General features: G+C 41.6%; 2 protein-coding genes across 2 annotated transcripts in view; both read right to left on the reverse strand.

The window, feature by feature from the left end:
* Positions 1 to 5,637: 5,637 nt before the first annotated feature.
* On the reverse strand, positions 5,638 to 14,126 carry pmp22b (peripheral myelin protein 22b). The gene is made up of 5 exons (XM_061756334.1): positions 13,993 to 14,126; positions 13,544 to 13,638; positions 13,315 to 13,408; positions 8,136 to 8,276; positions 5,638 to 6,833 (listed from the first exon to the last, which is right to left on the reverse strand). The coding sequence occupies exons 2-5, from the start codon at positions 13,619 to 13,621 to the stop codon at positions 6,673 to 6,675; spliced, it is 474 nt and encodes a 157-aa protein (XP_061612318.1). The 5' UTR covers positions 13,622 to 13,638; positions 13,993 to 14,126; the 3' UTR covers positions 5,638 to 6,672.
* Positions 14,127 to 21,524: 7,398 nt separating this feature from the next.
* tekt3 (tektin 3) overlaps positions 21,525 to 24,475 on the reverse strand; it is a 10,231-nt gene continuing 7,280 nt past the window's right edge. The window contains exons 6-7 of the mRNA XM_061756222.1: positions 22,761 to 22,915; positions 21,525 to 22,693 (exon numbers count right to left, since the gene is read on the reverse strand). Of these exons, the coding sequence (XP_061612206.1) occupies positions 22,477 to 22,693; positions 22,761 to 22,915 (372 nt within the window). The 3' untranslated portion in view covers positions 21,525 to 22,476. The remainder of the gene's footprint in view (positions 22,694 to 22,760; positions 22,916 to 24,475) is intronic.

Below are 24,475 nucleotides of genomic sequence, written 5' to 3' on the forward strand. Positions count from 1 at the left end.
CTTGAGTTGTTTTGACAGATTACTACATTTTGAAAGCCAGCTTGCAACACCTACAGGACTTAATTGAAACAGCAAAGACTCAAATGTACAGTGAGAGCGCTTCAATTGTTGGCATAGTCTTTCTGTCGCAAAATAATTTAATTGAACCACAAGTGTTAACTTGGAATGCAAAAGTAACACTTAAAAATTGTAGCTCAAGAGGAGTTATTTTCCAGATGTTTTGGCACTTGTAAGGACCACTTTTCCACCACTCCAGGTGGCGTCCAGATGCAGGGTTACATCATCCTGACTCGGGGTGACTTACGACGCGTCGTAAAAAAATGAAGGAAGAAGAAAAACGCCTCGCAGAAGGAGTCCAATAAGATGGACTTCCTCTCAGCGTTGCACTAATGTTGTGGCAGCTCGTTGTGGTGGGAGTTGACACATTAGCCTGGCGGGAGGGGGGTCAGGGTATGGGGTGTCGCCACGCGTTCTGTTCTGGATCAGCGAGAGCGCAAAGTGGCAGCTCGGGGTCACTCCGGGCCTTTGACTTATTGCCAGCTGCCAAAAGCAGGAAAACGCAGCAGCAAATTTCCTTCTTCCAAATGTCCTATTAGCGTCCTGGCTACGCGTTGTCGCTTTGTGGCCCAATAGCATGGCACCATCAGTGTGGAGTTTTCTACTAGATCCAGGAGATGGCACTGTGAGGGAAGAAGCATTTTAGCTGGACTGCAGAGTAGCGATTCCATAAGGCTCATTGAGCTCCAATAGTTTTATAGACCTCTGCCCTAAATTGTCAAGAAAGAGTAGTTAATTTTACAAACTTTTTTTTTTTTTTTAATTATAAGCTGTTCAGAAAATGGATGGATGGATAGAATTTGGGGCAAAGATGAATGTCCCACATGGATTCTTCCTAGCAACAAGTGGCAACCCTTAGTGTAAAACGTTGGTTAAATTTTGTAAATTCACATTATTTTTTTGCATATATTTTAGTACGTTATCGTGGGCAAAAAAGCATATATGAAAGTGCCTTGAATTCTGCCTAGCAACATTGGACAAAGGTGACATTTGGTTTCATTATGAATCTTTTATTTGTAATGCTTGTAGTTTAATGCTTTATTATTGGACTAAACATAATTAAATGGGTAATAGACAGTTGTAATTTTGCCTGGATGAAAAATTAAATTCTGCCTAGCAACACGTGGCGTAAAAGATTACTGTAAGTTATGCAAAGTTGTACGAACGTTTTTCTGTTTTTCCCAAATGTAGCCGAGGCTTCCAAGGGCGTCCACTCTGACACGCCTAATAGAAATAATGTCTCTCTAATGGACTGGGGGCCGACTATATTAGGTTGCCTCAGGAACCACTGTCCCCCCCCCCCCCTTTTTTTTTTTAAACAGCAGCCATAAAAGTCCCTGAACCGTATAGGAATATGTCGACCATATGGCCTTTCAGTGTGTGTATGTGATTTAGTGCAGTGAGTCAAACAGTGTTTTTAATGCGCTGAGCTAAGTGGGTAACATCCTCCCTGAAGGACTGCCATCAAAATGACAAACAATCCACTTTCTTTCTTTCTTTTAATTAAAACAGTAAACACTCATTAAAACAGTTAAGCATGCTGTGTGCTTTGAAGCCAGCAGCTTATTAGTTGATTCCTTGCGAGAGAGGAGAAATCGTGCAGCGCGAACCAACGATGATCAAAATTAATTGATCACTTACTGCTTTAACTGACAAACAAATTAGCTAAATAATTGATGAACAGGGAAACCTAGAAACTGACGTTCTGACCAAGTAGCTGATGAACCGACTTCACTAACTGATGAAATCACTGGAAAACTTAACTAAACCGCTAACTGCTCTTTTCCGCCTAGTTGCATGTGTAACAAATTCAGTGCCATAGTAAGAACTCCGTTGTAAACTAAGGACTCCTTGTAACGAACTAGGTAACTGACTATTGAAGAACTGAGTGAAAGAATGAACAAACAAACAAAAAAACTAGCTAAATAATTGGTGAACGGACAACCCTGACAAACTACCTGACAAAATATTTGATGAAATGACGACATAACTTTAAAACTAACTCACTTAGTTAATGTTAACTTGCATACAAATTTGGCGCCGTAGGAACAGACCTCCATCATAAACTGATGAACTGATACAATAACGAACATACTAACTGACAAAGTAACTGACTAACTGACATAACTAGAAAACTAACTGGCTAACTAACTTAGTTACTTGTTACTTGCAAATTCAGTACTGTACAAATGGAACTCTCGTAAAATGACTGACTAACTTAATTAACTTAGAAAACTGAGGACTTGCTATAGCCAACTAACGGACGTTCTGACTGGCTGATTTACTAACTGACAAACTAACTGATAATCTAACTAATGAAGTAATTGACAAACTAACAGGAATGAACAAACAAACCACCCTAATGAACTAAGGTACTAATTAGCTAACTAATGAACTTACAAACTAACTAATGAAATAATGGCTGAACACACAAACTAACTTACAAATGAAAATTGAAACTTACAGACCAACTGACTAAGTTAAAGTTAAGTTAGTCAAAGAACAGATGAACTGACTAACTGACAAAATAAGTGGCAAAGGAAATAATGAATGAGTGCGCGAAAATAAGAATGAGTGCGCGAGCAGACAAAATAATTACAAGGGGGCCATCAGTTTACCACCTTCGCGACATACAACGGTATACTTTACAAGGTTATCAACAGCGCTAGTAAGACAAGATAGCCTTTATTTATCTCTTAGTTGCTAGGTTACTGTAATCGGAACTTTATTATTGCTTTAGCGTGGCTTTGAAATAGACTACTGTGCATTCTGACTTATGTACAAATTGGGGTTACCTTGCTGAACGGAAATCTGTCGTAAAGAGCGGACCCCGTGAACTTGAAACGGAATGCAAAAACAACCTTTAGCGATGCGCTGCATGCTGCTTCACCAACGTCTGATTGCATAATGATGTCAATTTTTCAGATTGACGTCATAAGCTCGGTAGTTGTGAAAAGTTCTTTGATGCGCTCATGTTGATGGACGGCTGAGCATGCACCCCCCCCCCCATGACCTTGCTGGTGAGGTCTTGACCTTGGAAAGGTTGCCAGCAAGGAACGCATTAGAAGTTTAAGCTGTGTGCGCTAAATTAGTTTTGTCGTTAGGTAGGGAAGTTAGGCCCTCTGTGGCGTGTGATGCTGTTCCAAATTAGCAGCGCGCTCATGCTAACTGTGCCAAAGGAGAAAACGAGCCCGCGCTACACCAATGAACCGCGCCCGGAGGCTTCTCCAGCGGCAGCGGTGGCAAGCAGATGGTGTCGAGACCCCTGAACCTCTCATACCTTGTGCCATTTGCATTTCATGAGCCTTAATTGCCTCAGCTGACCCCCCCCCCCTCACCCCCCCCCCCCCCTCAAAGACCCCCTCACATCCTGCCACCAGCCAGTGATAGATGACGATGGCGCACATTATTTTTGTAGAATAGAAATCTGAAAGCTGGTTTAAAAAAACAAAAAGATTGGTCAGGTTTGTACCATTCTAACCTTTGAGCTAAGATAACATTAGCTTTGCATATTGCTCAAGAATATCATTATAAATACTACAATAATCAGAAAATTTAGGAATATGACTGTTTCAAAATCCTACAATTCGTACTGTTCTGATCTTTGTTGTGAGCTCTTTTTTTTTTCTCAGCGTATCGCTGAAAAATAGCATTTTAATAACAATAATCCGAAAACCTTGTAGATGGTCAGTACCTAAAAACGTGGCCTATTCTGCATCTATCCATCAATTCTCTATACTGCTTGTCCTGTTCAGGGTCGCGGGGTGCTGGAGCCTATCCCAGCTGACTTCGGGCGGAAGGCGGACTCCACCCTGAGCTGGTGGCCAGTCAGTCGCAGGGCACAACCCCGAGGTATGTGCTTCCAAGCCACAAATATTTTGCAGCGGTTGCCTCGCCTCCCCTGTACAACTTTTCATGAGAAAAGAGAGAAAGCTGGAAGGGGTGTGGCGTTTCTATTCTATCCATGCAGTTTCATGGCTTATTTTATGTTAGTTTTGAACATTCAAAATGTTAATTTGTTAATGATTCTGTTAGACTTAATGGACCTTATTTTCACATAACGCGAAATATATATAATTTCTGTGGCAGTTGATGAAAATTAATGTAGGGTTGGTGGATAATATGCTATCAGGAGAACTATTGAAAAACCCAGAAAGGGGGGGTGGTTGAAGTAAAGAGAGAATTTGGCATAATGTCATTATCATTTGCTTTGTCATTTTGTATTACCAAAGAGGAAAACAATCTATTAAAATCAGAAATGGTATATTTGTTCAGCCCTAATTTGAAGAGGATCTATTTTCCTTGACGTCTCTCACTTTTTCTCATTACCAACTCGACTTTTTGAGAGCTTTAATAATTACTATCATTATTAATGACGAGCCATGACAGTGAAGCCAGATGAGACGAGTAACAGACGACGGCAAGGAGCACCAGTCGCACTTCCAGACCAGACTAATTGATCACGTGTCGAGTTAATGAAGTATGGGACAATGGAGAGAGACCCCCCAAAAAAGTATGCGTTCAGCCTTCAGGGGACCCCTTCCTCCTCCTAAGTGCTGTGAATTGAGCTGTAATGTTGACAGTTTTCCACACGGGGTCAGTGCTCGCTGTGCTCCTTGTTGCACTAAGCAGTTATGGCCGACAGATAGCAATGTTGCACTTTAGTTGAAATTCAGTCCGGTGGCACTGGCGCTTCATTCATTTGTGCATTTTTGGACGTTGGGCAGCCATGATATCGCTATTCGGCGCTCCTTTTGTTTTGATACTGTATCATAACAGAAAACGGCTGTGATATTTGGTGTGACAAACGTCATTAAAACATCACAGTCCGTGGTACTGTCTAGTTATAAAACGTGCTTACGTGGACGCCCGACAACCACAATATCATTTTGCGGCCCTTGAGTATCGATACTGTACCATAACAGAAAAAGAGACATTGGGATAGTTTGTATGGAAAAAAAAACGTCATTAAAAACAAAGCCAATAATATTTAATAATCATGTCATCTGTTTAAATATGTGATTTGTCACAAAATGTGCATACTGGGATGCTGGAGAGCCACAAAATTGGTACTCATGTATCGATATAGCATCGTAACAGACATCAAAGCCTGTGATAATATAAAATTTGTAATCTATTAAACATGCATCTTTAAACATTATCAATATTTGGCACACGTGTATCGATACTGTATTGTAACAATACACATGATAAATTATTGTGATATTTTATGTGTGTGGAAAAACATCATAAAAAGATGAAAGCCAAACGTTTTTGGTGGTCAGAGAGGTCCTCTTTATTGGTAACACTATAAGTCACAGTTAGCTTTGGTAACACGGCGAGCGCTACACACGCGTGTAAACAATCAGACAATGCACGCACACACAAAGCACGCGCGGCAAAATGGCCGGTCAGTCATCATCAGAGCGTGACGTCTCTTCTAACTGGACCCACACTGGACATTATACAATACAATATATGTATATGTATAAATGCAAGATGGCTGCCACTTAGTGCTTGATAGTGCTGGCAGCTTTGTTGTACAGTATATGATCAGCTCACAGATTAATACAATGCAAATGGTTCAAAATTAGCTTTTATTTTCACGTTTGCAGCCCTGGTAGTGTTTTGTGTGTTCGCGTGTGTGTGTGTTTGTGTGTGTGTGTGCTCATCTGTTTCGTGTATGTGCGACATCTGCTTAATCCCACATGCATCAAGTAATTAGTGCGACTTCAGTCCCTTTTCTCGGCGGAATATATCAGCGCTTGCTCGCTAATCATGAGTTTGTATTTTCAATGGCGTTAAGGCGTGTGCATGTTTGTTACGCACAACTTTACAACACAAAGATGTTGTGCGGTGGAGTTCAAGTATGCGTGCGGCCGCGTCCTTGTCGTCTCGGCCTCGTTTGTATCTAATTTGCATATGTGGTTAACAGTCATAAATACAAAGTGGTATAGCCGCTATGGAAAATGAACAAAAACAAAACAAGCAAATAATGAACAAAGCTGCAAAGCGCAAGCCACAGAGTATATCTTGTTATTGTACTATTCTAGTTAATAGAGAGAGTCCAAATGACTGAATGGATTGAAATCTGACATCCACCAACCGACCCACGAGTGGCATGATGGGAGAGGAATGATAAATATTTATAATAGAATAATAGCACCATATTTTGTTTTTGTCGAAAAGAATTATAAAAACCTCACACGTAGAAAAAAAAAAAGGACCAGATCTATCGCTTGTTTTATCCTGGCTTGCTTACCACTCCTAATTTCAAACTAAACACACACGCGCACAAAACAATTTGCTAATCCTTCTAGTTTGTTTTAAACATGCACTTTGGTTAATGTACTCATCTGTTAATCACCTGGCAAAAACAAACAAACAAACAAACAAACAAACGCGGAGGCACTTAAGCTAACCAAGCTCACGTGACAGAGCAACACAAAAACTATGTACACGTATGTAAAAGTGTTACATTATAAATAGGTTTTAAACCATAGATACTATATACATCTTGAAACAGAGACGCGGTCGGTTTGCTCGGGGGCGTCGGCGAGTGGCGGCGTAGCTGGGGGGGAGATGACGTCAGCGCGGTTGTGGCGATGGCAACGCTCATTCTCGCTTCCTCAAGATGACGTAGATGAGGCCGCTGATCAGCGCCAATGGGAAGGCCACCCACGCCAGGATGTAGGAATAGCCGAAGGCATCCGTCTCAAGCACCCACTCCGGACTCATCACCGTGTAGATAATGGCACCGCTCATCACAAACAAACCTGGAGAAAGTAGGCAGAACGATTTAAAAAAATAAATAAATAAAAATAAAAATTGGCGGCGAATTTATCTTCCTCCGTAGGGTGGCTGGACTTCCCGTTCAATGCCTCCTGGACACATTCCTGACAATGTATTTCGGTTATGTCCAAGACCCTGGCGCAGACATAAGGTCCTAAGAGAACTGAGACCTAAGCAGCAGAAAGGTCTCAACTATCCATCCATCCATTTTCCGAGCCGCTTCTCCTCACTAGGGTCGCGGGCGTGCTGGAGACTATCCCAGCTGTCATCGGGCAGGAGGCGGGGTACACCCTGAACTGGTTGCCAGCCAATCGCAAGGCACATACAAACAAACAACCATTCGCACTCACATTCACACCTACGGGCAATTTAGAGTCTCCAATTAATGCATGTTTTTGGGATGTGGGAGGAAACCAGAGTGCCCGGAGAAAATCCACGCAGGCACGGGGAGAACATGCAAACTCCACACAGGCGGGGCCGGGGATCGAACCCGGGTCCTCAGAACTGTGAGGCTGACGCTCTAACCAGTCGGCCACCGTGCCGCAGGTCTCAACTAGTGAGTCTCAAAATGTTGTGGTAGGCGAAAGATTCACTGCCCAAGTCCAGTTGAGTTGTATTTAACTTAAGTTCAGTACATTTTGATCTAATCTTTAAGAACTATTTAAAATGTTTATTTCGGCACGCCCCGCCGCATGTCTACCTGACATGGCATTCTGAGCATAACCAACCAAACGCCTAAGAAAGCATTTGGACTATCTAGGCTCCCCCCTTCAATGCTCCACATACTGGTGAGGGGTTGTGAGCATGTCAAACCAGGATACACCAATGTACCCGTGTCAAATATCTTAACCCCACTTCGCAGTTGACGAAGACAACTTTGGAAGCACTTAAGAAAGGAGTCACACAGTTCCTGACAAGGTGTTCTGGACATATCCAACTAGGACTAGACCCAGGAACTAGGTCAAAAGTCAGAAGCCCACCATAACTGGTAGGTTACCTTAGTTGTAGAGGTACATTGATGTTGGCAGCTTTACAATAACATCAATACAATTTAAAAATCCTGCCAATTGGACAGATTTCTTCATTCTGTCACAATACTACGCGTTAGCATTACTTGCATCACATATTATAACAGGAACTTCTAATATCCTATGAAAGCTGTTTAGTTAAATTGAGCTTTCTAGCCTTGAGGATATTTTACATATTTTGTCAGCACCACTGTAGGAGCAAAGAAGAACCAGTTTGTGAGTTCTTTGCATCTTTTTGTGTATGGGTGGTGTACTCACTGGCAAGAATCTGGAAGGTTCCGGTGATGAAGAAGCGTCCACCCTTCTGCAGAGTGAAGAGCTGACAGAAGAAAAGAAAAAGCGCCAGGCAGCTGAAGATGATGGACAGGATCATGAGGGCCTGGACTGCCTGGATCCACTCTGAACATGAAAAAAAGCAGGAGAAGACGTAATCAATAACAGGCCGGTCATCGGAGACGGCAGTGGAATAAACGCCCGTCATTAAAGCTGTAATGAGAGCGGCGAGCAAACAAGCGTGCAGATGCTGTCCGGCGCATGTTTACTTCAGGGAGCTTATAATGGATCCATAACGGTGCTACTAGCCAGGGTATCTTGTTTTTAACCCCCTCCCTCCATCCATCCCTTGCATCAGGACCGGCAACTAAACATCGATCCAGACACTGCGAGACCTCCAAGGCCAAAACAATGGAGTCCATTAACCCATTAACTGCCCGGGATGCTCGGAATTGCCCGGACTTCCAGATAGGCCACAACATTAGGTACAAAATCCATCCATATCTAATACCGAGTTTGTCTAATAATCCTCAATTTTGAGAGGTATTCAAGTAACATTTGGTTGTACTTCATTTGTTTACTGTATCGATGTCTGACAGTCAAAATGTTTGTCGCAGCTCTCTTTAAGATTTCCTGCAGTTGTGATCATTGTAGCAGCTCCTGTCATTCACAACGTATTATTCATCACAACATATGGGACAAATACCGAAAAATAGTCCTCGGGGGCTCCGATGTGGCCATCGACCACTACTCGCACACACCGTTTTTTTATCATCAAGGGGATTCTTTTCTTTTGTCAGTCTCACAATATCTAATACATTTATGTACATGCCCTGGCAGCTTCACCTAGCCGTCAAACTTCACTGTAATGTGACACGCAATGACGGAAACCCAAATCTTTCACAATTTAGCACCCCTCATCTATCTTGTATACGTGGTTCAAATTTGGTAGCTCTGAGGCAAGTTTTCTTTCAAATCAATTACCCTAAAATGGCCATTCTGTCTTTTCATGGCTTCAGGGGCTGAATTTTTAAATAAAAAACTGCCACATCCAAATTTTCACCACCATGACATTCTTATAGTGTCATAGAACTTCGCTGCCATGCACTGCAAACACAGAGTGACAGAAACTAAAATGTCATCCATCTGTGTGGCATACATAGTTCACAACTGGAAGCCATTTAACATTTCGAGAACAAATGAAATGGCCAAAATTATGCTAAATGGTTGTTTCAAACTAAAATGGCAGACTTCCTCTTACATATGATAGACATGCCTACCAAATTTTGTGTTCTTAAGTGAAATTGGCTTCAGGGCTGCAAATATGAAAACTAAAATGTTTCATAATTTAGAGTCATCCATCCATCAATTGCACAAACTCTGGAGGCCAACTTCCTATTTGAAGGGCCCTGAATTCACGCTAAAATGGATTCTTAAAACGAAAATGAAATCCAGGCACTCGTTCACTTCGTCAAAATGGCCAACTTGCTGTGTCTTTTAAGATATAACTTATTTTGTGCCTCTACTCACAGCAAATTTTCTTTTGCTCAGTGAAACTGCCTTCGGGGACTGAAGTTTAAGAAAACAAATACCCATTACCCACTTCAAATCAAATTAGTCTATATGGTGACAATGTTGTGCTCTTACTTTCTAAACAAAGCCTGCATTGTCTCTCTCTCTTGTGTGTGTGTGTGTGTGTGTGTGTGTGTGTGTGTGTGTGTGTGTGGTGCACCTCTTCCTGTGAAGCGAGATGGATGAGATAAGCGAGGAAAGCCGACACGCTCGGACTATGAGCGGCGCGTCGGCCACATTGCCAAAATGCGGCCGCCACCCCGCCGAGGGATTTGGTCTTTGCAAATGTTACGTAATCCCGCGAGCTGATACGATGATAGCCAGGCAGAATGTTCCGTCCGTTGGCCTTTAAATACGGATGCTTCACTGGCGAGCCTTTTTCCTTCCTCAACTGTCAACTTGGGACGTTTCCCCTCTCGGTGTCATAAAAACACACAAATCAATCATGCCACTGAGACTCGCTCTGCCGCCAAACAGGAAAATAACATTTGATAAGCAATAAGCTTGGTGGTTCTTGGTGTTTGTTTGTTTTTCTGTCGCAATGTTAGGTGGCTATGTGTTAGCGTTACTAATTTTGCGTATAGTAACAAACTTTAACATCCTGTGGAAGTTGCTTTGTTGAAATATACTGTACTGTTTAATCAATGGGACATTTCCTCCTTCCGTCATGATGCTAGGTGGCGATGTTAGCATGACTAATGTCACATGTTAACATTCTATAACAATATAACCCAGCGACATATAGTGGCAGGCAAAACCAATGCTCTTCCACTAGATAATTAGGAATAATTAATAATAATAATAATTGGGAATTTGGGAAACTAACTCGGATTAATTTTCTTGTTGCGTCACATGGATAGGTGGCTACATGTTAACATTACTCACGTGACGTTATATTACCCAAAAAATGAACATGCCACTAAAGTTGCTTCATTAAATAATAGTCGAATTTTCGGGAGATTTCTTCTTCCTGTCTAGGTGGCTACGTTAGCGCTACTAACGTTACGTACAATGACAAAAACTTGAATATCCTACTAAAGTTACCTTGTTAAATTATACCGTCTACACTTGGGAAATTTCCTAGTTGAGTCCTGATGCTAGGCGGCTATGTTAGCATTACATGTCACGTATTTTAGCGTCCTACAAACAACAAAAATTCTAAGCGCCAACTGAAGTTGCCGTTTTGAATGGGAGTGACGAACATTTGGGTGTTTTCCTCGTTTTTTTTGTAACGATGCTAGGTGACAACATGTTAGTGTTATTGTCCATATAACAAAAATTAAACCTTCCTACACACCTATATAAACAATTCGAAGGTCCTATGATCTTCATTGGTAAATATGACGGTGTAGCCTTTGGGAGATTTTGTTGTTCTAGCTTATGCTAGGTGTTAGCATTACTAACATCTTTCTGTGTGACTTGTAATGTCGAAACGTTATAATGTCAGACTGAATTACATGCAATATATTTTTTTCCCCCGTGGAAAAAAATGGTGCAGTGTTGAAATAAGCGTTAGCATGTGACCGCTGCCCCATCTCCCCGTTGCCACCCCCACACCGGCAACCGAGAACATAAAAATGAGCTCAATTCGGTCCCGTGACGTAAAAAAGAACAAATAACAAAACTTGATTACTCAGCAGACGTTTACGCCTGGCGACACCCTGCACCCCTAAAAACGCTGCCCTGACCGCCCCCCTTCCCGCGGCACGCGAGAGCTCTATCTTCCTGTCATCTGTCGCACACATTTGCACACACACGGCTGCTTAAATAAACACAGTGCGTCATGAGGCCTCGTGAAAGCAAGTCAAACAAACTACCTGACAAAACACACGGCCTGGCCTAGACCGGCCCAGCTTGGCCCATTCTGGACTGGTGACATCAGCAGCAAACACACACAAAACATGTGCGGCACGTTCTAAAGTTGGCGCAAAATAACCTCCACTCAAATCCTGTCACAAGCACACATGCTATATAAATCTCTTAAAGAGCGCGGCTGCTGACTCCCTAAATTGTCCCGGTGGACGCTGCAAGCTAAGATGGGACAGCGTCCTCTGACACTGGGCGTGACCCGTCATCAGCATGAGCGGCACAAACACGCGCACATACACAGCCATGCTTTAAATACTCCTCCGCAACCCCACCCACATATACAAGCACCCTATGCTGTTTCTGGACACAGGACCTCAATATGGACATCACGCCACCGACTATTTATACAAGCGGCGGGCTTTCCGACGGCCAATGGCACATTCTCTCCCTTAGATGGCGCCAGCGAGGCAACCCCGGCACACCCTCATAATTGGCAAGTCATCCTGCACAGTCCTCCATAGGTGCGGTAGCAGAATAAAATTCATAATGCCATCGTGGCTCAGCAATGCCCTCCATAGTGTGGTCACTGCTTTACTACTCACGATAAGAATAAAGTTATTGTGAGTTTTCAAGAAGCCCTCCATATTATTGTCATGAATAATAATCATGTCATTGTGAAAGAATTCATCCGTAATACTGTCACTGCTTTACTAATGATAAGCATAATAATGTCAATAATAATCATTTCATAATAAGTGTCCAGCGAAATAATAATGTCACTGTAGGTCATCAAGAAGTGGTCAAGCACTGCCGCTGCTTTATTACTGTATACTATATATATATATATATTGTTACTCTCCATATTAATCATGTGTGTACTGCATACGTCCGCCATACTACTATCATTGCTTTTTTTTTTTTTAATGCTGACAGTCATATTAATAATGCCATTGTTGGTCTTCCGTGGCACTCCCACCGCGCCGGCACTCCTTCATTACTGATGATTATCACATTAATATTGGTAATATTAGTAATAGTCAACAATCGTATTTATAATAAGAACCACACTGTAATTAACCATATTAATAATGTTGTTATGGGGCCTCTGTGGCACTCTCACTGCTTTTCCTGTCATTAATGATAATCATGTCATAGTATAAGTCCTTAGTAGCACTGGCACCGCTGATAATACTTATATATAAATGATGGTGCTAAAAATAATAATGATATTGATCATGTCAATAATGGTGTTCATGTGATTCTGGCCCATTTGCACTCCCACTGCTTTACCAGTCATCAATGAGAGTGATTATATCAATAATGTCAATAATCACAACGTCATTGCATGAGTACTTCGGAGTACAGGCACCGCTTTATTGCTGATGATTATCATATTAATAATGCCAATAACCACTAATAATGTTAATGGCATTATCAATAATATTCGTATCATTAATAATGATACAATATTAACACTGAAAATATTAACCGTGTCAATAAGGTTAATAATGTCATTTTGGGGTCCCACTTTGCACTCCCACTGCTTTACCAATCATCAGGGGTAATGATGATGATATTAATAATGTCAATAATGATATCCATAATGTCAATCGTATTAATAATCAGTGTCCATAATAATATCAGCAATGTCAATAATAATGTCATATCAATGTCATTGAGGGTCCCCTATTGCACTGGGGCTTCTTTACGATCACTACCGCAATTTTTTAATTATTATTAATAATCATAATAATACGTCGTATAAAATCAATGGGACTCTGACCTCCGGTTGAGGCGCCGTCGCAGCGGTAGCCTCCATTGATGATGGAGCAGTTGGTCCACAGGTCCGAGGTTCCGACGTCACTCGAGGTCCACACCTGTGGAGCCCCCCGACCCAATAGCAAAAAGAAAAAAAAGAAAAATCATAAACTCACGTGACACATTGATTGTTTACATTGAGACTCGCCCAAGCCGCAGCCAGCACCCCACCAACGGACGGAAGCGGCACTCACGCTGACGATGGTGGAGACGAAGAGGAGCACCAGAGCGGCGACGTGCAGGAGGACGATGCCCAGGAGAAGCAGCAGCATCTTGGCGAGAGAAGAGTCTGGAGCAAGACGAGCAAGAGGAGGAGGAGGAAGAAGAGCAATCAGCGCCTGTGTGTGTGCGTGCGCGTTTATGTGCGCGCGCACGTTAGCGGGACATGGGTGTGTCACTGCAGCACGCTCCCGACCAGCGCGCCCACTTTTTTTTTTTACGCACCCAAAGCACTCACGGCGCCTCCAGTGTCACCTTTAACGAACCTTTTACGCTCTAAACGTCACATGCAGCCGTTTTATTATATATATATATATTTACATATATATATATATATAATGAAAAAAAAAAAACATGAAGCACAAAGTCCACTTTCAGTCCACTTTTTGAATTAAAAAAAAAAAAAAAAGGAACTTGTACTTACTTGGAGAAGCGAGCGTGTATTCCCAGCTGGATAGGGGGGACAAAAAAAAACCCACAATAATAAGTTTTTGTCCAAACAAGGCTGAGTAGAAGGAGCGAGTGTTGTCCTCAAGCGGCTGCGTGTGACGGCGCGCTGACAGCCGACCGCCTCTTATAAAGTCTCTCATTATGGAAGGGACAAGACCCGCCCCGGCCCCCCGGCCCCCCTCCACATATAGACCACGCACACTGCGTAATGGCGAGCCGTTGCCCCTGGTTACCAGCCCTGTGCGTAATCACTGTTTTGCTTTGGTAGTAGTAGTCGTGGGAGTCGACATATGATTGCTTGATACTTTTTTCTTAAAGAACATTTTGTGTCCAATTGTCTTTATATTTTTAGTTTCTCTAGTTCTAGTATTTTTTTTTTTTTTTTTAAATAAAAATCTTATCTAACTGATGTACTGTTTGGCTTTACTACTTTAGGTGCTTTATATAGTTCCTTTTTTAAATAATCCACTATTTTATTTCTCAATAAACACTTTTTTAAAACTTCATGTATTTTTTGTTTTTGTTCAAAAAAAGAAATAAAACATTTGTTTGAGTGATTATTTTTAATAATGTAATACTTTTATTCAGCAATAAATAACTAACTTCAATACTTTATTTAGTATATGCAGTTATTTAAAAAAACAACTTTTTTACTTCAAGTATTTTTAAAACTTGTATTTGGATATAATTACATCACTGTGATGTGTGTTAGTCATTTGTTTTAAATCCACAATTTGTCAATAAAACCTTTTTGACTTCGTCATTTTTACTTATTTAGAAAATATATATATTTTTAATCATTATATTTGGAACATTTAATATACATTTGATAACATCACTAGCTTAAAAAAAAATATTTTCAGAGTAAGAGTATAGCAGTACTGTAATAGAATCCAATGCTTGTCAATGTTGTTTATTGCTGTGTACTTGGAATAATTGTGATTTTCGTTGTTGGTTTATTTATTCATATTTAATATATTACAATCTTGAATTAATATCTTATACTTGGTGCCATTTTGACGTTTTGCTATAAGTACTCAATTAAAAAGCAACATCGCAGCATATCATATCATATAACACTCAGGTACACCATGCAAACGTTTTGCGGCAAGCAGAATTGGGGAATGCCATTAGATGTAAGTTTGTAAGTGCAGTAGTATGATGTTCCAGTGACGCCAGCCGGGGGTGGCTCCTTCCTCGTTGATGCTGCTTGTGGTTGCCGTGGCAACAGGAAACATAAAGTTGTGTCAGGAGGTCTGTGACTCACGGCCTGTGTGAACATATGCGCTACACTAGCTCGCATCAGTGTGGGGCTCTCCTCTCTGTTTGATATGACACACTAGCTGCACGGGAATGAGTGTGTGTGGGCGTGTGGGCGTGTGGGTGTGTGCATGCGTGTTGCTCCTAGCAATACAACAAGCAGAATTCCAGGAAATGTGCAAGGAGCGGTCAAAGCTGTAAATATTCCTAAATATTTGCTGTCGCGGATCCTCGGTTGGCCGAGTTCCTCTTAAAGACAGGAAGTGGTGCGTGCGTTCTTCCTGTCGTAACTAAAAACGCACACTGCGCTCATCTTTAGCCGCAAAGATGTGTCGACATCTACTCTCTCCACCGCACTTGTGTCAAGATGGAGGCTAGCGTTACTCTTAAAGTGGCCGCCTGCGGAGTGCTCAGCAACCCCTCTGATAGCCCAACGAGCCGACGGGAGAGTGGCAAGGGAGTGAGCTTCCTCTCGGCAGTAAAGCACGCGCCGCTGCCGCGTCTCGTTAAAATGTTTTCCATGCCTTATATGTCCATGTTTGCGCAGACGCGACACAGCGGAAGGTCCTCGCTGTTCGAGAGCTGCAAACGCTCGAGGGATGGATCAGGACATCGGTTTTTCGTTAAGGGCTGGCCAAGGTGATTATAGGGAAGCCCCGAGGGCGGGGGTAGGGGGATGGTTGCTGGAGGTGCTACGCACAAGTCGCAGTTACTTCATCCTCCTACCAGCATGGATGGGCCTATGGCAAGCTCTTTTAACATTTAACAACTAGCCCTAAACCCAACGTTACCCTGAAGATATCTTGATCTGGAATTATGACCAGTCAGAATCGAACTGTAGATATCTCAAACTGGAATTATATAAATCTACAATTTTGTTGTCGATATCCATAATTCACATAGCGGATATCCGCGACTGAATTGTAGATGCCTGCATTGAGAAACCCAATACACATGAGTGCAAAGGTGAACATAGGCAAGCCCAGAGGGGCGTTCGCAGGGCAGGGAGTGTGGACGTTGGCTCTGGGCGGCATCCAAATGTCGCAGTAACGTCATCCTCCCGCCGGCGTGGACGGGCTTGCCGTTTGTTGCAAAAAATACTTCTACGTTTCAGCCTTGCAAAGGTGCATAAAGGCAAGCCCTGAAGGGTGGTGGCAGGATTTTGAGTGGGGACACGGACTAGTGGGTGGCATGCATTAGTTGGCGTAACTTCATCCACCCACAAGCACAGTACAATTGAAAACTACCTCTGTTGATCAAGCTTCTGAAACTCTTATTTCTATTGTGAGCTGTGAGCTGGACCCGTGGGGAGAGCGGACCAGAGGACGGGCCCTGCTGGTTTAGACACACATTGCCAACATTTGGCCGTCTTTTATGTCTTCATATCAGGTTGGCGAAGGGTCGGGGTAGTGGGGCTGGGGACTAGCATGAGTTGTAGTAACGTCATGCAGCCACCAGCACTGGTGAGAATGTTTAACCACAATTAAATCAACATCTTTTGATTCTTTTGTTTTGTTTTACAGATGTATCATGAGTGAGCTAAGTGAACCAATAGCAAGCCCTTGCCACACAGTCAGTTAACAATTCATAAGCCGACAGCTAAATGTTGGACATTCTTTGAGAGCCATCTTGACAGTCCTTAATAGAAAATCAATAGCGGTCTTTGCTCTCTGAACCAGCTGAGCAGTAGCTCATTCAAAATAAATAGGATTATTGATTGGTATATGATTAGAAATCAGTAAGGTTCTTGCTTTGACATAGAGCTTAAGCCTAGGTGGTCTCGTGGGACTCATTTCACTCTTGCATTTGAACAGGAAATTGAGATGGCAGAGGGACAACAGATGGACTTGTTTGTTTTGACCTGTCGTCACATTTTAATCCGACCAGACCAAACACGACGAGTGCAGATGCATGCAGTTACAGCACAGAGCAATCTCGACTTTTACTTGAAACCTTTGGTCATTCAATTTTAATCGACCCGTCCAATCTTTGACATGCAGTAGCAATCAGGCGTTTTATATTTTATGGCAAATCATCAGACTTCAGTTGGTTTTGGTAGCAATTGGACAAAATATTGAGGACAAGTTTGCTTTTGAAGTATCCTTGAAACGGCCCAAAAAACTAAAATGTCCACTTCAAAGCTACATGGCAGACTTCCTGTCTTTACTGGCATTGAGATTGTTTTTGAACCAAATTTTAAAACTGGCTTTCGAGGCTGAATTTAAAAGAATCCAGTGGTGATTTGGCCCCATTTTTGGTGGTCGTGTCGCAAGTTTAAAAGTCATCAAACTTCGCCACCACGCTCTGTCCACACTCAAAGACGAAAACCCAAATGTTTCGCAATTTAGCATCGCCCATCTGTCTTGTACATGTGGTTAAAAAGTTGGTAGCAAAACGACAAAACCTTTAGGACAAGTTTGCTTTTGAAAGACAACTGGAACTCTCCAAAATGACCGCTTGAAACCAAAATGGTACACTGTATCTTTACGGGCATTGGTTCTAAAGACTTTTGTGGGTCTACTCATGATAGACATGCCTACCAAATTTCATGTTCTTACGTTACACTGGATTTGTGGGCTGAATTTTCAAAGAATTTCTGGGGCACTACTAAGCCAATATGGTGAGTTTTTGAGTAGAAGTAAGCCCATGAATACTGTACCAAATACTGTATGCAAGTAGTCTTCTTCCAAGCGTAAGACCGTTGGGAAGGGAAACCGCAGGGTGCTTATCTTCTCGTCTTAAGGCTTCCTCGCCTCGTCTGCTTTTTCATTAACGCTCAGCGGCCTCTCGAGAGGCTCCTTCCACACTGTGGCTGCACTCCAACATCCACAGGAAGTTCCCATGAACATTCCCAACGTTTGCCCGGAGTCTGACGTGAACCACGACTGAGACCGCCAGGGAGGTCCCCGTCGCATGATAACAGCTAATACGCTAGCAGAATGGCGAATGACACCCACTTATCATTATCATCCTGTGAAATGAAATGTCACTCAAAATCAGTCGACATACACTCATGTACAATTCTGATGTGCACGACGTACTTAGAGTACCTTGGATCTCAGACACCTCATTCTGCATGTCTTTAAGTAGCTATTGTTCCAGCAAATGCACACAAGTTTGACCGGTCAAGCACATGATGACAGTACAGTGCTAGCAGTAAGCAAAAAAAAAAAAAAAAAAAAAAGCAAGTAATATTAACTTTTGAGCCAAGATACCTCATATTGCATGTCCTTCAAAATCAACAGGGTTCTTGTTTTCATGCCTGTAGACAAGCGGTAGGCAAATCTTTGTGCTCAAAGGCCACACTGGATTTTCAGAATCGGCCCTGTCATTCATAGTTTACGTAAAAATTAAAAAAATTAATAAAGTTAAGTGTACGCATGTAATGTTTATGTAAGATTTAAATTTTTGAATTATCTCTCACTCTGTCTCTCCCAAGTCTCTCTGCAGTCGGAATGTAACGATGCAAAACAACACGCGGCCGTTAAAAATAACCCACCAATATGCTTGGAGCGCCGCGAAGATTCCAGCGTACATTCCGCATGTACGGACCGGGGAGGCCCTGGTCTGGGTAGGGGCTCAAAGAGGAGCGGCTATTTGCGTCCCACCGAAAAGGAGACGTAGAGAAACAGGTGTTAATTCCCTGCAAACTTTCTCCACGAATTCCCTGGGAATTCCTGTCCATTTTGTGAGGTTAGAGGAGGTTCTTCTGCACCAAACTCATCAAAGCAGGCCTCTGTGGTCCCTGCTTTGTGCTTTTTTCTACCAGAAGATCAAACGTGAAATGTGATGTCACAGCATTGCTGGGAATATCATAACTACGTGTGCATGTCAAGGACAGTATACAGCGGGAGTTCTATTTATGAACTTAATTGGTTCGTGAACGGGGTTTGTAAAATGAAAAGTTTGCATATTGAACATAATTTTCCCATAAGAAATAACAATAACAACACAAACAATTGGTCCGGTTTTGACCTAAGTTCCTATTTTAGTAAGTTAGTACACTTTGAACACAATACGAAGTACTGTATATCAAACATGACAACAGGTGAGCGATCAAAAATCTCTTTAGTGATCAAGTTAACAACAACAATAACAGGCAGAACTGTCCTCCACATTCAAATGTAGCTGCCCTGCTGAAATGCACCCAAGTCGTGTCACGATTCCCTCTGGTGCGTTCATAGCCAGTTGGATATCACAAAACTGTAAAAATAAAATCCACTTGACTTTGACTTCCTGGCTTGCAAATTGCGTTGAAAACAAGTCGGCATAAAAGTGCCTCGCCGTCTCACGAACGATAGCTTTGGAAATGCTATTTTACAGTTATCCAAACGAGCAACAGCTTTTCGACTCGATCCAGAAGTTTCCCTCCATCCTTTCGAACATGCAGTACTTCCCTCCTTTGGCCATGTCAGCATCAACAAAATCCTTTTTTTCCGCAATAGTTGCAATTGTGGACTGATTGCTTCTTCCATTTGGTACTGCACTTGTGAGCAAGCTTTCTCAATGTGTGCGCCATTGCCAGATAGACTTTTTTTTAAGCCCACAGTGAGGCAAGATCTCTTGCCACACTTGTGCGTTGCTTTTGTTGGAACCAAATTGAGATAGCAAAATGCGAAAAACACCGTAAAGCACGCAATGGAAACAAAGTAGCAACCGACTGCAACAATGGAGCGGCTGAGAGTCAGCCGCCTCCCCACAATGGCTGCGCTGCTCGGCACAAAAGGCATGAATGAAACGTTGGCCCACTCTGACAAGGTTCGACAATCGGGCAATATTTATGTTTGGTCTGTGATTCCTAAATGTAATAGTTCAAACATTGACGCGTTTGTAAATCAATGTTCCACTGTAGGTTCATAACTACTGGGGCTGCAGTGGCATATTTGCACGATTTCTCGGGGGTGGGGGGGGCTGTGATGACAGCCTTGCACAGTCCACAAGCATATATATATATATATATATATATATATATGTATATTTATATGTATATATATTGATTTCTTGACTGTTTTGCTAGAAATTTCAGCTTTTGCCTCATTTAAATGTCAACCATCCCATTCATTGACAAGTACCACATTAGTCTTTGTGGTTTAGTAGCATCAGTTGCTTGTGGACATCTACAGTATGATGGAAATTAATCACGTTAATCGCTTGGTTAGCATTAGAGCCGCCCGGCCTTCCCCGTATCACCTTTTTTTTAATCTACTCGGCTCTGGAATGTTCTAGGGTGTGCATGTAAACACACCTATATTAAACACACAGGCGTTGAGGATGTCATGTAGCTTATGGTGTTGTGAGTCAAACACAAAGCAGGCTGTAAAACATTACACGCAAAGCAAAGGGCAAGTCACACACACGCACACGCAAACACAATCAGTTTTATCAGTGCATTCGCTCCCTCCGGTGTCACAAACGGGGAAAACTGCACCACAATCACGCCCGTGTGTTTAGAATTGTGCCTGCTCATCTATTGATTTTAAAAGCATTAGTATGCTGCCACAGTCGGCTCGGGGCGGTGGCGGCGACTCAATCACGGCGTGGGTCAGGCCTCGGCGGGGGACTGGTGTGCAGGTGGGGCCGATTGCGGAGTCGCCATTCGAGAGAAAGTGCTGAGTCATTCTAAACCTGCTGATAAAGATGCGACTGCGTGTGTGTGTGTGTGTGTGTGTGTGTGTGTGTGTGTGTGTGTGTGTGTGTGTGCGCGTGTGTGCGCGTGTGTGCGTGTGGGTATCTGTCTGTCAGTGTCAGCCTTGACCATGAGGTGACACTTGAGTCAGATTAAGATGACAAATGTGAAAGAGTTGTCCCAGTGTGTGTGTTTAAGGGACCATTAGGGACATAACTCAGGATTACCTCTCACACACTACTCAAGTGCTCTCATGCACAGTATTGACACAGTTGCACGCACACTAACGCTCTCAGAGAACAACTGAAATGCTCTCATTCACACCATTTATTTTTAAAAATGTTCATTTATTTATTTTTTACATTATTTTTTTTTTTTTTGCCTATACACAAGTGGAACACTCACACACACAACTGAAATCCTTTCATATATCATACTGAAATCCAGCAGACTAGGCCTGCAACTAACGATTAATAATCGATTAGTCTGTTGACTTTATTTTGATAACTCGATCAATCAGATTAAAAAATCATTTTTAAATTTCCATCCCTTTATTCAAACACAGGACATTTCCAATTGACAGAGCATAAAATGCACAAACATAAATGGATGATGATTCAGTTACTGTTTGGTCCGTAACGTCATAAAATAGGCAAAAACGATAATCATTGTTTTCCAAAGTAAAATATGTTTACAAATGTCACACAAAGATAATAATTAACATTTACTGTTGAGGCTGAAATTCTGACAATTTAAACAATTTTAAGTTAAAGATGGTCTCTAAACGATTAATGGGTTATCAAAAAGCGTTATCGATTAATTTGATAATCCATTAGTTGTCGGTTAATCTTTGCACCTTTACAGTGGACCCCACATACTTGTGGTTCGGCACCACCTATTCGCTGATTATTATTTATATAATTTTTCATTTTTTAAAACTTTTAGTTTTTTTCTTTTTTGGGGGGGAACCAACCCTAAAAACAAACTGGCGGAACAGTGGACAACTGGTTAGCACATCTGCCTCACAGTTCTGAGGACCCGGGTTCAAATCCGGCCTCCTGTGTAGCGTTTGCATGTTCTCGCTGTGCCTGCGTTGGTTTTCTCCGGGTACTCTAGTTTCTTCCCACATACCAAAAACATGCATGGTATATTCAGTGAAAACTCTAAATCGCCTGTAGGTGTGAATGTGAGTGCAAATGGTTGTTTGTTTCTATGTCCCCTGCGATTGGCTGGCGACCGATTCAGGGTGTACCCCGCCTCCTGCCCGAAGATAGCTGGAATAGGCTCCAGCAGCCCGCAACCCTAGTGAGGATAAGTGGTAAAGAAAAGGGATGGATGGCTGGATGAATGGATATTTGGCCGTCAATTATCCATGGATTTTCACTTTTCGCGGTCCGGCCCGGTCCCTATCCCCCTCGAATACGGGGGGGTTCCACCGTATTATTATTTTTTTGTCTTCGATTACAGTCCAGAAGCACACCATTTTTTTTAACACGTCACATGTTATTTTGTTAATCTGCAATTGCCCTCCACACCTTGGAATTCACTCTAACCTTATCACATGCCATTTGTTCAAGTGTATCCCGTGAGTCTCGGTACACTGGGGAAGGTCTTTCGTATGCTCATGCACTTCTCCTGGTCCAGGAAGAGCGAGTTAGCCTTGATGGAGAGGTCGTGCTCCAGCGTCACTCTGGTCCTAAGCAGAGACTGGAGGCTGCCCTCGGCCTCGATCAGCCTCTCCTGCAGCTTGCGGATGGTGTCCTCGATCTCCCGCACTTCGTCCACCAGCCTGCGGACGCGGCAGATGTTGAAATATGGCTTAAGAAAATCTGGGATCTTAATGAGCACCCTGATACCTGTAGTGCGGGTTGTCCCTGCAGAGCTCTATGTTGGGTCGGCGGGTGCGCTCCTCCAGCCTGGTTTGGGCCACCTTCAGTGGGCTCTCTTTGTCCCGCAGAGCCTTCTTCAGGGACTCTATGAGCATCTCTGTCTGGAAGATCTCCTGTAGGGTCTGCATGAGGCCAACATAAGCCAGATAAGCAGCTAACAACAAATCACTCCAGTGTGGCACTCAAATGTGTTCAGATGACCTTTGAGCTCTAATCGCCGAATGGAAAAAATGCATTTAATGACATACCCATTTGGCTTATTTCCTAATATAAAGACACGTGTTTGTATTTATTTAAAGTACCTACTTGAAATGTAGTAATGTTGTTTGTGCTCAGAAATCATCGCAGTTTGTTTTTGGTTTTTTAACTGAACTAGCTTTTTGACTGAATTGGCTTCTTTCAATATACAGTGTATATGTGTATGTATATATGTGTTGTATATATGTATGTATATACACATGTATGTATGTATATATGTATGTATATATACATATGTATATATACAAGTATATATGTATGTATATACACATGTATGTGGCTGGATGAATGGATATTTGGCCGTCAATTATCCATGGATTTTCACTTTTCGCGGTCCGGCCCGGTCCCTATCCCCCTCGAATACGGGGGGGTCCACCGTATTATTATTTTTTTGTCTTCGATTACAGTCCAGAAGCACACAATTTTTTTTAACACGTCACATGTTATTTTGTTAATCTGCAATTGCCCTCCACACCTTGGAATTCACTCTAACCTTATCACATGCCATGAAAAAATGAATTTAATGACATACCCATTTGGCTTATTTCCTAATATAAAGACACGTGTTTGTATTTATTTAAAGTACTGACTTGAAATGTAGTAATGTTGTTTGTGCTCAGAAATCATCGCAGTTTGTTTTTGGTTTTTTAACTGAACTAGCTTTTTGACTGAATTGGCTTCTTTCAATATACAGTGTATATGTGTATGTATATATGTGTTGTATATATGTATGTATATACACATGTATGTATGTATATATGTATGTATATATACATATGTATATATACAAGTATATATGTATGTATATATACAAGTATGTATGTATGTATATATGTATATATGCATGTATGTATATATACATGTATGTATGTATGTATACATGTATGTATGTATGTATACATGTATGTATGTATGTATGTATGTATGTATGTATATATATGTATGTATGTATATATACATGTATATATAGATGTATGTATGTATGTATACATGTATATATAGATGTATGTATACATGTATGTATGTATATATACATGTATGTATGTATACATGTATGTATGTATGTATGTATACATGTATGTATGTATATATGTATATATGCATGTATGTATGTATGTATGTATATATACATGTATGTATGTATATATGTATATATACATGTATGTATGTATATATGTATATATACATGTATGTATGTATACATGTATGTATGTATGTATACATGTATGTATGTATATATGTATATATGTATGTATGTATGTATGTATATATACATGTATGTATGTATACATGTATGTATGTATGTATATATACATGTATGTATGTATATATACATGTATATATGTATGTATGTATGTATGTATGTATGTATATATACATGTATATATGTATGTATGTATGTATGTATGTATGTATATATACAT

This window comes from Phyllopteryx taeniolatus, chromosome 19 (genome assembly GCF_024500385.1).
Source record: "Phyllopteryx taeniolatus isolate TA_2022b chromosome 19, UOR_Ptae_1.2, whole genome shotgun sequence".
Classification (NCBI taxonomy): Eukaryota; Metazoa; Chordata; class Actinopteri; order Syngnathiformes; family Syngnathidae; genus Phyllopteryx; species Phyllopteryx taeniolatus.